Here is a 13,894-nt window from a genome sequence, read left to right as displayed (position 1 = left end):
TAGAACAGAGAGAAAGACACAGATAGTAATTATAACTGTGAATGGGATGAAAACTCCCATAAAACAGAGGAGGATAAGCAGAATGGTTGGGCCATGCTAAAAGAACTAAAATTACATTATCTAACATTACAAAAGGCTTACTTTGAAACCCTGAAAAATAAAAATGTATTTGAAAGAAAAGGTCCAGAATCTCAAAGGAAATTATGAAACAAATTGAGAAGAAGGATTATCAAGCAATAAAAGATTTCAATCTATACTACACAAAGTAGCAATTTGTTACTCATTTTAAAAAATTGTACATCACTAGATAAGAACAGATAAATAAGACCTCAAAGCAATTAAATATAGCAACATCAAACTTCTGGAATGAAGATTCACTATTCAACAACAAAAAAATACTGAAAAAATTGGAAAGCAACCTGGCAAAAATTAGTTCTAGACAAACATCTCACACCACACACCAAAATAAGGTCCACATGAATGTTACTTAAATTTTTAAAGTTATATCACAAAAACAATTAAGGAAGAGGGGAGAGTTTGTGGCAAAACAAGGAACAGAGAGGTGTATAAAAGAGTACTGTCATGAAATAAAACTGAAAAGTCCTTACACAAAATCATTGCAGGTTGTTAACTAGAAAATTGTTTTGCAGCAAATTTCTCTGATAAGTGACTGATGACCAAGATAAATAAGGAACTAACATAAAGAATTAAGAAAAAGAGTCATTCCCATTGGATAAATGACCAAAGGATATTTTTCAAAAGAACTAATTCAAGTTATCAACAACACCTTATGGAAAAAACAGTCCAATCATTTCAAAGTAAGAGAAATACATGCAGAGCCAAGATGGCTAAGTAAAGACAGGAACTCATTGGAGCCCTCTCAAATTTCCCAAACAATTTTAAAATAATACCTCAAAAGGAATGCTACAGCAGTAGAACCAACAGAAGGACAGAGTAAAACAATTTTCCAGTCCAAGACAACTTAGAAAGTCAACAGGAAAGGTCTGTCTCACTGGGATGAGAGTGTTCCTACAAAAGAGCATTTAAGCTAGATGGTCTAAATTGATCTGCCTCGTTGGACCCACAGAAACTGTTATTTTCCTAAAAACTAATAATCAACATACTGAATCATCATCAGTTCCATTGTATGAATAATGGATCACAATAAATGAGTCCCTTTTTCTAAGAGCTTTTTCTGGTTCCCCTACAAACATGATCTGGCCTGGATAAAAAGACAACAGGAATTTCTTGAAGGACAATGGTCCAAGATGCTAAGTATGGTTAAGTATGCTACATGACCTACATATACTGGTTCCTTAGTTAGAATGTACTTAGATTCATAAGTTCTTCAATTCATCATACAGGACAAGCACAAAAGCTCCACCCATGCCTCTAAGAAGATTGAACCAGGCACCCTTGAAGAACACTTTGCCACCCTCATCATTAGCAATCTTCTTCCAGCAGTCAATTGTCCCAGTGTACATGATATCAGCTCCTCTGCGCCCAGACTGCATCATCATTCACTGCCTTACTGTATGCAGAGGGATAAGAGACCACACCTGCTACAGCAGTCACTGACTGTGACATCATCCAGCTTATCACAACATGAGTGTTCTTTGGATCTGGGAGCATACCTTTTGCTGTATCATAGATGCCAAAGTAAGCTGCTCTATAGATAATGATACCCTGCACTGAGACAATGAAACCCTGACACACGACACAGATTCCATCAGACTTGATTTTCAGTCTCCCAGGCCTTTGAATTCTCTCTCAGTGCCAGATTTCCCAACATCAGCTGCCAAGCAGGTTCTCGGAAAATCCAAGGGGAAGACAAAGCAGAGGGAAGTGGCTCCAGCTACACCACCAGAGGCAAGATTGCCAGCAAAATACCTCCAAACTGTGTGTGCTTATCTACTCCTCCCCAAAACACTTGCTTATACTTATCCTTAAAGGCAAAGTTAAGGGCCTGGGTGGGGAAATATCTAATGACATTTCCTAAGTTACCCCACCAGAAGGAAAGCACCCCTTGTTCCTTTGGAATTCGGACCAGACAATCCATTATGCGCCTTTGTACTGCTTATCTGCAGCAATCTGTTTACTTGCATGCTGCACCTGCAGTAGTAGCTTAATTCTCTCCATGGGGCCACTGCCACCTTGGAGATGGCAGTGGTGATGCCACTGGCCAGGAAGTGCTTGGCAAAGGAGATGGCCCGTTCCGTCATGGTTACTGAGGGGGAGGGTGTTGGACTTGAAGAAAGAAAGGTGGGCAAGAGAAGGCCAAAAGCTGGGGAACTTGCTGCTGTCTGCACACAGCCCCTTGCTACAGCTTGGATCACAAAGCTATAAAACACTTTTCACACAAATAAAGTCAGATCTAAACAATGTGAATAATATTAATTACTCATGGGTGGCTAAACCAATAAAATAAAATCAACAATTTTACCTAAACTAACTACTTATTCAGTGCCATACCAATCAAACTACCAAAAATTATTTTATAGAACAAGAAAAAATAGTAACAAAATTCATCTGGAAGAAAAAAATGCCAAGAATAACAAAGGAATTACTGGAAAAAGTGTGAATGAAGGTGGCCTAGCCACATCAAATCTCAAAACTGGGTTAGAAAGCAGTAATCATAAAAACAATCTAGAACTGGCTAAGAAATAATAATGGTGGGGGGGCAGATCCAAGATGGCAGAGGAGAAAGATGGACCTGTAGAAGCTCCCCCGCATAGCACATAAAATACCTGTAAAAAATGACTCCAAACAAATTCTAGAGCAGAAGCCACAAAACGACAGAGTGAAAGAGACTTTCAGCCCAAGACAGCCTGGAAGGCTGACAGGAACAGTCTATCGCACTGGGCTCAGAGTGGATCGCAGTCCAGCTTTGGCCATGCCATAGTGGGGAAAGGACTGGAGCAGGCCTCAGGACACAGAATCCCCAGAATCAGTTGCAGTTCCCAGATTGCTCAACCCACAAATGCCAAAGACAGCTTCAAAGGTCAGTGAGAAAGGTCTTTCACCTGGGTGAGAAGGGAATGCGGTCTGGTCCCAGCAGCAACTGCAGCAGCAGCTTCCATTTTTGGAGCCTTTGGCATAAAGACTCTAGGGAAATTGAGCTGCTGATCTGGATCTCACTCCTGAGTGGCTCTCCTGAGGTGAGGAAGCGTGCTGGCATTGGAGGCCCTGAGAGGGAACCCTCCTGGTAGATCCTGGGCAGAATTGATTGTGCCACCTTGGAGAAACTGAGAACTTACAGGTCCTCAGAGTACAACCTCCTCTAGACAAAGGACTCAAAAATCAAGTATCTGGATGGGAAAATGCCCAAAAAAGGGAGGAAAAGTAAGACTACAGAAGGCTACTTTATTGGTGAACAGGAATCCATCCTTTCAAATGAGGAAAAACAATGCATGCCATCAGAGGAGACCTAAAAGTCAAGGCTTCTGCATCCAAAACCTCAAAAATAAACATGCAGTGGTCTCAGGCCATGGAAGAGCTCAAAAAGGATTTTGAAAATCAAGTAAGAGAGGTAGAAGAAAAATTGGGAAGAGAAATGAGAGGGATGCAAGAAATTCATGAAAAGTGAGTTAACAGCTTGCTAACGGAGACCCAAAAAAATGCTGAAGAAAATAACACCTTTAAAAATAGGCTAACCCAAATGGCAAAAGAGGTCCAAAAAAGCCAAGGAGGAGAAGAATGGTCTAAGAAGCAGAATTAGCCAAATGGAAAAGGAGGTTCAAAAGCTCACTGAAGATGGAGCAGATGGAAGCTAATGACTTCATGAGAAACCAAGAAATTACAAAACAAAACCATAAGAATGAAAACAATAGAAGACAATGTGAAATATCTCACTGGAAAAACCACTGACCTGGAAAATATATCCAGGAGAGACAATTGTAAAATTATGGGACTACCTGAAAGCCATGGTCAAAAACAGAGCCTAGACATCATCTTTTGTGAAATTATCAAGGAAAACTGCCCTGAGATTCTAGAATCAGAGGGCAAAATAAATACTGAAAGAATCCACCAATCATCTGAAAGAGATCTGAGAAGTAAAACTCCTAGGAATACTGTAGCCAAACTCCAAGAGTTCCTAGGTCAAGGAGAAAGTATTGCAAGCAGCCAGAAAGAAACAATTTGAGTACTGTGGAAATACAATCAGGGTAACACAAGACCTAGCAGTTTCTACATTAAAGGATCGAAGGGCTTGGAATATGATATTCCAGAAGTCAAAGGAACTAGGATTAAAACCAAAAATCACCTACCCAGCAAAACTGAGTATAATACTTCAGGGGAAAAAATGGTCATTCAATGAAATAGAAGACTTTTAAGCATTCTTGAGGAAAAGATCAGAGTTGAATAGAAAATCTGACTTTCAAACACAAGAATCAAGAGAAGCATGAAAAGGTAAACAGGAAAGAGAAATCATAAGGAACTTATTACCAAAGTTGAACTGTTTACATGCCTACATGAAAAGATAAAATTTGTAATTCTTGAGACTTTTCTCAGTATTTGGGTAGTTGGAGGGACTATACACATATGTGTGTATATATCTATATATAGATAGAGAGCACAGGATGAGTTGAATAGGAAGTGATGATATCTAAATAAAATTAAGGGATGAGAGGAATATATTGGGAGGAGAAAGGTAGAAATGGAGTGGGGCAAATTATCTCTCATAAAAGAGGCAAGAAAAAGGTTTTTCAATGGAAAGGAAAAGGAGGGAGGCAAGAGGGGGAAAAAGTGAGGCTTACTCTCATTATATTAGGCTTAAGGAAGGAATAACATGCACACTCAATTTGGTATGAAAATCTATCTTTCCCTATAGGAAAGTAGGGGAGAAGGGGGATAAGTGGGGTGGGGGGATGACAGAAGGGAGGGCAAATGGGAGGAGGAAGCAATTAGAAGTAAATACTTTTGGGAAGGGATAAGGTCAAAAGAGCGAACAGAATAAATTGGGGGCAGGATAGGATGGAGGGAAATATAGTCAGCCTTATACAACATGAGTATTATAGAAGTCTTTTACAAAACTACACATATATGGCCTATATTGAATTGCTTGCCTCCTCAGGGGATGGGTGAGGAGCAGGGAAGGGAGAGTAGTTGGAATTCAAAGTTTTAGGAACGAATGTTGAAGAATTGTTTTTGCATACAACTGGGAAAAAAGAAATACAGGTAATGGGGTATCGAAATCTATCTTGCCCTACAAGAAAAGGGAATAGGTGGGGATAAGAGAAGGGAGGGATGTTAGAAAGAGGGGCAGATTAGGGGAAGGGGTAATCAGAAGGCATGGCATTTTGGGGTGGGGGGAGGAGAGAGATGGGGAGAAAATTTGGAACTCAAAATTTTGTGGAAATGAATGTTCAAAACTAAAAATAAACAAAGAAACAAATAAATAAAATAATGATGGTGGGTGAGTGGAACCGATTATGGCCACAAGACACAATAGTGAGTAAACATTGTGATCTATTTACTATAAATAAATTCAAAGACTCAAGCTTTTGGGACAAGAATTCAACATCTAACAAAAAGTTGCTGGGAAAACAGTTTGGCAGAAACTAGGAATCTCATATCATGTACCAACATATGGTGAAAATGGATACGCAATTTAGACATAAAGGATGATACCATAAGTATCATAAGAAAATTAGGGGAGCATAGAGTAGTGTGCATCTAAAATTTATGGCAAAGGGAAGAATTTTGACCAAATAAGAGAGAGAGTCTTACAAAATGTAAAAGGGATAATTTCTCTTAATATTAAAGTTTTTGCACAAACAAAACCAATAAAATGAAGATTAGAAGGAAAGCAGAAAGCAGGTGAAAAAAATTTTTTTCCACCTAATATCTCTGATAAAGGTCCCATTTCTCAAACATATATATAGAACTGAGTCAAACATCTAAGAATATGTCATTACACAAATCAATAAACGGTTAAAGAATATGAACAGGTATTTTCCGGATGAAGAAATCAAAGCTCTCTTTAATCAAGAAAAAAATGCTCTAATTCATTCTTGATCAGAGAAGTACAAAGTAAAAACTCTTTGGAAGGTACCACTTCACACCTATCAGACTGTGTAATGTGACAAAAAAAGGAAAATGATAAATGTGGGAGGGAATGAAGAAAAACTGAGACATTAATGCACTGGTGCTGTAATTGTGAAGTGCATCAACCATTCTGGACAGCAATGTGGAACTACGCCTAAAGGGCTATGTGCACACCCAGCAATAGACCTTAATTAGGTCTATATCTCAGAGATTAAAAAGGGGGGAAGAAAAGGACCTGTTTGTACAAAGATATTTATAGCAGCTCCTTCTGTAGTGACAAAGAATTGGAAAATGAAGGGATGACCTTCAACTGAGGAATGGTTGAACAGGAATACTACTGTGTTACGAGAAATGATGAGCATGATGCTTTCAGAAAAACCTGATTAGATTTACATTAACTGAGGCAAAATAAATGAGCAGAACCAGAAGAACATTGTACACAGTAATAGCAATATTGTATGATTATCAACTGGGAATGACTTATTCTCAGCAATACAAAGATCCAAGATAATTCCAAAGGATTCATGATGAAAAGTTCTATCTGCCTCCAAAGAAAAGAAGTGGTGGAATCTGAATGAAGATCAAAGCATACTATTGTTCACCTTCTTTTCTCCTATGGTGTTTTTTTGTGTGTTTTCTTTCACAACACGACTAAATGGAAACATGTTTTACATGACTGCACATGTAAAACCTATAACGAATTGCCTGCTGTCTCAGGGGTGAGAACAGAAGAGAACCTGGAATTCAAAAATTCTAAAACAGAATATGTTTTAAATGTAACTGGGAAAAACATAAAATATTATTTAAAAAAAGAGAAATGCATATCAATATAACTGAGAGATTCAACTTGATATCCAGACTGTCAAAGATGACAAGAGGAATGCAAATTTGGAGGGATTTTGGAAGGACAGACACACCAATGTATATTTGAAAACAGGCCCTACAATTCTGATAAACAATTTAGAACAGGTATGTCCCATAAGTTACTAATTTGTGCACACCAAAAATCGATTAAAGACAAAGGGAAAGGGTCCATTTGTACAAAATTATTTTAGCTACACTTTTTGTCGCTGGAAAGAACTGGGAACAAAGTGAGTGCTCACAAAATGGGGGACATGGTTGAATAAAATATGGCACGTGAATGTACAGAATATGTACTATAAGAAGTGACAAAGAGGAAAGATTCAGAAAAACTTGGGAATACAGATATGAATACAGAGAGAAGTGAACAAATTCAGGAAGACAATTTCTGTAACTACAATACCGTAAAAGAAAACAGCTATGAAAGACATAAACCATTGTTCAATGCAATGACCAATAAATAACTCCAAAAAAAAAAATGATGCTTTCCACTTCACAAAGAAATGATGGATTAGAGATGATAAGACAGATTTTTCACCCTTGGCTAGTGTGTGGATCCATTTTATTAGATACATAAACAACAAAGGAACAGCTGGGGCACTGTAGGTAATGAAAGAAAGAAAATAAAGCAGCATTTAAAAAATACACGAACTGTAATTCAGAGGGGGATATAGACAAATGGAGCAATTTTGTAACTACTATACAGCAGACTTTCAAAACTTCATATACAATTCCCCTTTTCTGTTCTTCTCTGTATACTGGAACATCCATATATTGATACTTGCTAATAAAAAGAAAATTTAAATTTAAAAACATCAATTATGTAACATACTTTGAAACATACTGAGTATACTAAGATGAATTAATATGTAATCTGTTGCCCTCCAAGTACTTACAGCTAACAACACCTTCCTGCCCTATTGATGCCCTTAAATTCCAACTCAAGTCCTTTTCTGGAACACAATGACTACCTGGATGAGTAGAACAGATAGGCACAAAAATAGAGAACAATGAGCACTAATGTGCCTATCTGTTTTCCCAATTAAACTGTAAAGTCCCTCAGAGGGTCAGAACCATGTTTCATGCTTTTTTCAAATTACTCCAAGGCATCTAGCTGAAAATACATGCACGCTTAAGAAATTAAGTAGTTGATTTTAGTTTCAATAATCTTAAATAGTCTCCATTTCTCACCAGTTAATACTGTAGAGGTTGCTAGAGTTATGGGTCTAGTCCTTCCAACTTTTTCAGATGATGCTGCAGAATCAGATGAATCACCAGAAGTAATATTGGCAGAGAAGCTAACTGTGGTCTTCTGGCTTGAAGACCAAGCTGCACTATTTGAGGTAGACTGAGTAGGAGAACCTTCCAAGTCAGGTATGACATTTTCCTGAGATTTCAATTGTTTCCATTTCACATTTCTGTTCAAGAACAAAGAGAAACCATGTATAAATATAGAACTATTAGTGGGCTTAAAAGCTAAGTGGAAAATTTTTCGACCTACTCAAATTTCTGACTAAAAACAGAAAAGTTCTGAATTTGACCATAATTACAAGAAAATAATACTTTCATAATATACACAATCAACAACTATTAATCCTTTATTCTTAATTCCATATTCAATTTTGTCCTAATGGAGGCTATGATGTACTCAAAAATCCTTTAATAAAAAGATGATTAGATACAATCACAAAAATTTAATCTATTTTAGAAATACAACTTTTTTAAGGAGTTTACACATAGAATGACTACTAAAATGGGGAGCCTCAGTGGGAGATAAACAATTTGTTTCTTCTGCTACCTTATTTGTATATCAGAACACAAGGAGTTAATTGAAAAGCTTTTGTAACTTGAGACTGTACAAAGAATACAGAGGGAATTAGTAGTGAAGAAATAGGGCCAGAAATCAATATTTCAAGTGAACAAATCTTTTAAGTATCTAAGATACATTATCTCAATGCATCATGTCTTCTCTTGCTGTTGCTTTTACTCTAATTACAGAAAACTAGAAAGCAGTTTGGCAGAAGCTAGGCAGAGACTGATTTCAGAATAAAGATGGCAGAAGCTAACAGTAAGACAGTTTATTATTTTTTTAAAATTTACATTCCTTGGCGCTAGGTCTAGTTTTGTTTGTTCATTTGGGAGAAGAGGTCAGCATTGGATCGCTCCCATCGTTTGTTGTCTTTGCTCCTGTATTTGTGCTGCTGAATAAAAGTGGAGAAAAGTATACAACTTCTCACAAGGTCACTACAAATCTGTGTTATACAACTTCAACCGTCACTGTAACTAGGCAATGTGACTACGCCTCCTTTACCAACTCATTATCCCAGTCTCCACAGTGGCTCTTTCAAACGTTTTCATCTCTCTTTCCAACCCTCCCGTGGCTCCTCCTGCCACCATGTCCAACTGAGAATTTTGAGGCATATTTTACAGAAAAAATGGAGGCCACGTGCTGTGAACTCTCTCTTACTAATCTATCAATCAGGTAGTTTCTGCCACTTTTCCTACTTAATCTGTTTCACATGAAGTGGCCTTATACTTCTAGCATGGTTCACTCCTTTACCTCTCCAAGTGATCTCACTCTACCCCTTCTCTTCTAACAGAGATGTCCCCTGTTATCCCTACTCTTTTACTTATTTTCAGTCTCTCCCTCTCTGCTGACTCATTTGCTACTGCCAGTAAACATGCCCATTTCTCCTCAATTCTGGAAAAAAAACACTCACTTGATCATTCCATCTCTGATAACTGTCCCATTTTTCTTTTGCCCTTCATGGCTAAAGTCCTTGAAAAAGTCATCTACAGTAAGTGCTTCCACTTTCCCCAACTTTGTCACTACAATGAAATTGCTTTCTCCAAAGTTACTAATTATCTCTTAGCTGTAAATACAATGGCCTTTTTCCAATCCTCAGTCTCCTCAGCAGGCTCTGATGCTGCTGATCACTCTTTCTTCCTTGTCACTCTCTTCCCGAGGCTTTCGGGATACCATTTTCTCTTGGTTTTCCTGCTGTCTGACCACTCTCTCTTTGTCCCCTTTGTTGTATCCTCTTCTAGATCACAGGGACAGCTTGTGGGTAGAGTGCTGAGCTTGGAATCAGAAACATGCATCTTCCTGAGTTCAGATCTGACCTCAGACACTTACCAGCTATGTAATTCAGGGCAAATCATTTAACCCTGTTTGCTTCAGCTCTTCGTCTGTAAAATGAGTTGGAAAAGGAAATGGCTAACCAATCTAGTATCTCTGACAAGAAAACCACCAAATGGGCTCAATGAAGAGTGGGATACTACTGAAAAGAGTGAACAAAACCAATGTCCAGATCACACCCTCCACCTGTAGGTGTCCTGGGCTCTGTTCCTTTTCCCACTGTACTACTTCACTTGGTATCTCATCAGTTCTATGGATTTAATTCCCATTCAATGTTGATGATTCTCAAGTTTATCCATTCTGCCCCAATCACTGCTGACCTCCAGTCTTGCATCTCCAACTGTCTATCAAACATTTCAAACTAGATGTTTGAGAGACATTTTAAACTCAACATGCCCCAAGCTGAACTCATTCCCCTCCCCACCTAATTCTACTTCTCAACCCCTCTCCTTACCTATTATTGTAGAGGGCAACACCATCCTCTCAGTCCCTCAGGTTCATCTGGATTCTTCACTATCTCTCACCTCCTACATCCAAAGTTGTTGCTAAGACCTGTTCATTTCACCTTTGGAACATCTAGGGCCTCCTGTCCTTTGACACTGCTATCACTCTAGTGAAGCTCTAATCAATGAAGGCCTGGATTACTGCAATAGCATGCTGGTGGGTCTGCTTGCCTGAAGTCTTTTCCCACTCCATTCAGTCACTAAAATGCAGTTCTGATTATGTCTCCCTCCCTTCACCCCCATTCCTGTTTATCCAATAAACTCCAGTGATTCTCTATTGCCTTCAGGAACAAAGACAAATGCTGTTTGCCATTCAAAGACTTTCATAACTTAGCTCTCTCCTACCTTTCCAGTCTTCTTACACCTTATTCCTTGACATATTGTCTTTGATCCAGTGGACACAGGCCTCCTGGCTTGTTCCATGAACAAGACATGTCATCTCTTGGTTCTGGGAATTCACTTCTCTCCAGACGACTGACCTCCCTGGCTTCCTTTAAGTTCCAATATCCTACTTTCTACAAGAAGCCTTCCCTAACCCCTCTTAATTCCAGTGGCTTCTTTCTGTTAATTGTTACTTGTCCTTTACATAGCTTGCTTTGTATATATTTGTTGGTTGATTAACTTCAGGATTAATGCACTAATCTAGGGAAATAATTTTCCACTGATTATTTTTCATTTTACAAGTCACTATAGACAATGTCTATACATGTGCCTGGATACGTTTTTCTGTACGTCGACAACCTGTAAGATGACTAGTTATGAAGAAATTAATTTATTGTTGTTGCTCAGGCATTTCAGTTGTGTCTAACTCTACGGTGATTCCTTTTGAGGTTTTCTTGGCAAAGACACTAGAATGGTTTGCCATTTCCTTCTCCTGTCTATTTTACATGAGAAGAACTAAGTTAAACATGGTCCCATAGCTACGAAGTGTCTGGGACTGGATTTGAACTCATAAAGATGAGTCTTCCTGATTCTAAGCCCAGTGCTCTATCTACTGTGCCACCTAGTTGCCCATGTTCTACATGAAATATGAGGTATAATTTACCATATCAAAAGACTATTTTTCAACTTTAACCTTAAGATTAATATATTTACTACAGATTAAAATAGCACCTTGTACTCTAATATCACAAAATACATACATGACAAAAATTGACTTCCCCAAAGACATCTCAAGTCATTTAATATCATATCTATCTTTAATGTCTACATATAAGGTATGTTAATAAACTAAAACATCAAAATATTCAAAAGTTATGACTACAATTGGGATTCACCTGAATTTACTAGATTGATAGCCAAGCGTGGAACCTTGCCTTCTCTTACACCGTTGACTTCTTCGTAATTTTTCATTGTATTTTTGCCCAATTTTAAAATCAGAGGAAATTCTCCTTATTTTTTCCTCAAATAGTGCAGATAATCTAAGAGTCATACTGTAAATCTATAAAGCAAAAAAAAAAAAAAAGCACAATTAATTATAAAATAGCCTTCAAAAGTATTTCAAGATTTTACTAATAAAAAAGGTCTTGGCCATGGCCAATACATTTGCTTTTTATCTGACTGTCAAAGGAAATTATTTATTAATTTCAAATCTCTGCCCTAAATGGTATTTGCCAAATACAGAGTAAAACAGAGGTACAGATCGAGGTATGTTTTTAGACATGACCAAGGAGAACTCTGATGTGGCTGGGATGGGGGTCAGTGAAAAGTGACAGTGATGTTGGGGGTAGGAAGGAAAATTTCAATCAGACATAAAAAAAACAAAACAATAAAAGGTGTGAGAAGCTTAAGGACAGTCTCCACTCCTAACTGTTAAGGCTGACTTTGAAAGTGATAGAGGCACTATTTGAGTAAATTTCTCAAAGTACATTCTTGTTTGAGTGAATATACACACACCCCTCCCCTCAAACCCCACTCCCATACACACAGGGGGAAACAAAGGAAAAAAGACAAAGAATCCAAAGGAAGCTACTGACAGAGATTAGAAGAGACAAGTGATAAAAAATAAAAAAGGAGGAAAGGAACATAGCTAAGACAAAGTACACATTTTAAGCAGTTATGTGAACTCTGGTTAACAGTTATGATTTACATGCAAATATCAATATAATGTATATAAAATGTTACCAAAGGTTTTCAAGGTGGACTGTTACAAAAATCATTTTTCATTTACCTGGGTTAATTTTTGTACTTACCACTAACTAGCATGTGATAACCCACAGGCTATGTGTATAAATCCTTCCTTTTTGTTTGTTTTAAAGACATTAAAAATTACCTTTGACCTTTTGTTTGGTGTATAAGCTTTAGCATTACTAAATATTAATCGAATATCTTTGCAAAATTCCAGTGGGTTGTCATAATTTCCTGCTTCTAGAGTTTCCCTCACTGTTCCAAAGTCCATTGGAGTGTCTATAATATCTCTATAGTCCTAGGTTAAAAAAAAAAAAAGGTCATTCAACAAATATTCTTATAAACACAAAAAAAAACTAGATCTAAAAAAATTTCAAATTGCAGAATCAATATGATAAATCTATGAGAAATCCTTGGAAGTCATATAATTCACCCATTCCAAACACAGGCAAAGAGAATTCAGTTCTCAGAAGCGATTTTCTTTTGGTTTACAACAACCTGTTTTTTAAAGCTACCTTTTCTTTAGGGAAAAAAAAAAGCCCACAGGCCTGAGATTGGGAGCAAGAGGTTAAGTCAACATTTACTGACTAACAATATAGTCAATGCTAAACTTAAAAAAGTAAATAAATGCATTTCTTTCTTCTGGAGGGGTAATGTAAATGGGTGGAAGGCATCACACAGTAAAGAAGAGCCAACTTTAAGAGTCAGGAAGTCCTCAGTACTACTACGCTGGCTATGGGACCCTGGATAAATCATTTAATGTTATCCTAAGGAAGAACTATAAAATGCAGACCAGGTGACTATCTGCACTGGCTGAGGGAGTTTTCTTGCGGAGAGATCCTTATACCAATAAAATTACAGATCCAGTTAAAAATAATGATTAATAAGAATAATCAACTCTTTGCAATGTTATGGACACTGGGAAAAGTAATCATGATAATAATAATAACAGCTAAGTGTTTACATGGGCCAGGTACTGCATTAAGCACTTCATGATTATTATCTCATCTGATCCTCACAACAAACCTGGGAGGCAGGTGCTATTTTATATCCATTTTGCAGATGAAGAAACCATGGGAAACAGGTGAAATGGCTTGCCCAGGGTCACAAAGTTAATAAGATTCTGAAGCAGGATTGAGGTCTTCCAGGGCCAGCACTCTATCCAATGCTCCACACCTAACTGTCTCTAATAATGCCTAATCCTTGGAAGTGAGGTAAC

At 37.6% G+C, this 13,894-nt stretch overlaps 1 protein-coding gene and 1 pseudogene across 2 annotated transcripts in view; both read right to left on the bottom strand.

The window, feature by feature from the left end:
* The window catches only part of BRWD1 (bromodomain and WD repeat domain containing 1), a 156,858-nt gene that overhangs the window by 14,403 nt on the left and 128,561 nt on the right, over window positions 1-13,894 (bottom strand). For both annotated transcript variants that reach the window (XM_072614790.1, XM_072614791.1), the window contains exons 36-38: window positions 12,821-12,973; window positions 11,826-11,989; window positions 8,098-8,324 (exon numbers count right to left, since the gene is read on the bottom strand). In XM_072614790.1, the coding sequence (XP_072470891.1) occupies window positions 8,098-8,324; window positions 11,826-11,989; window positions 12,821-12,973 (544 nt within the window). The remainder of the gene's footprint in view (window positions 1-8,097; window positions 8,325-11,825; window positions 11,990-12,820; window positions 12,974-13,894) is intronic.
* LOC140506993 (ADP/ATP translocase 3-like) lies at window positions 1,249-2,321 on the bottom strand (annotated as a pseudogene).

This window comes from Notamacropus eugenii, chromosome 5 (genome assembly GCF_028372415.1).
Source record: "Notamacropus eugenii isolate mMacEug1 chromosome 5, mMacEug1.pri_v2, whole genome shotgun sequence".
Lineage (NCBI taxonomy): Eukaryota > Metazoa > Chordata > Mammalia > Diprotodontia > Macropodidae > Notamacropus > Notamacropus eugenii.
The sequence above is the reverse complement of the archived record's forward strand: the minus strand, read 5'-3'. Positions and strand labels throughout refer to the sequence as shown.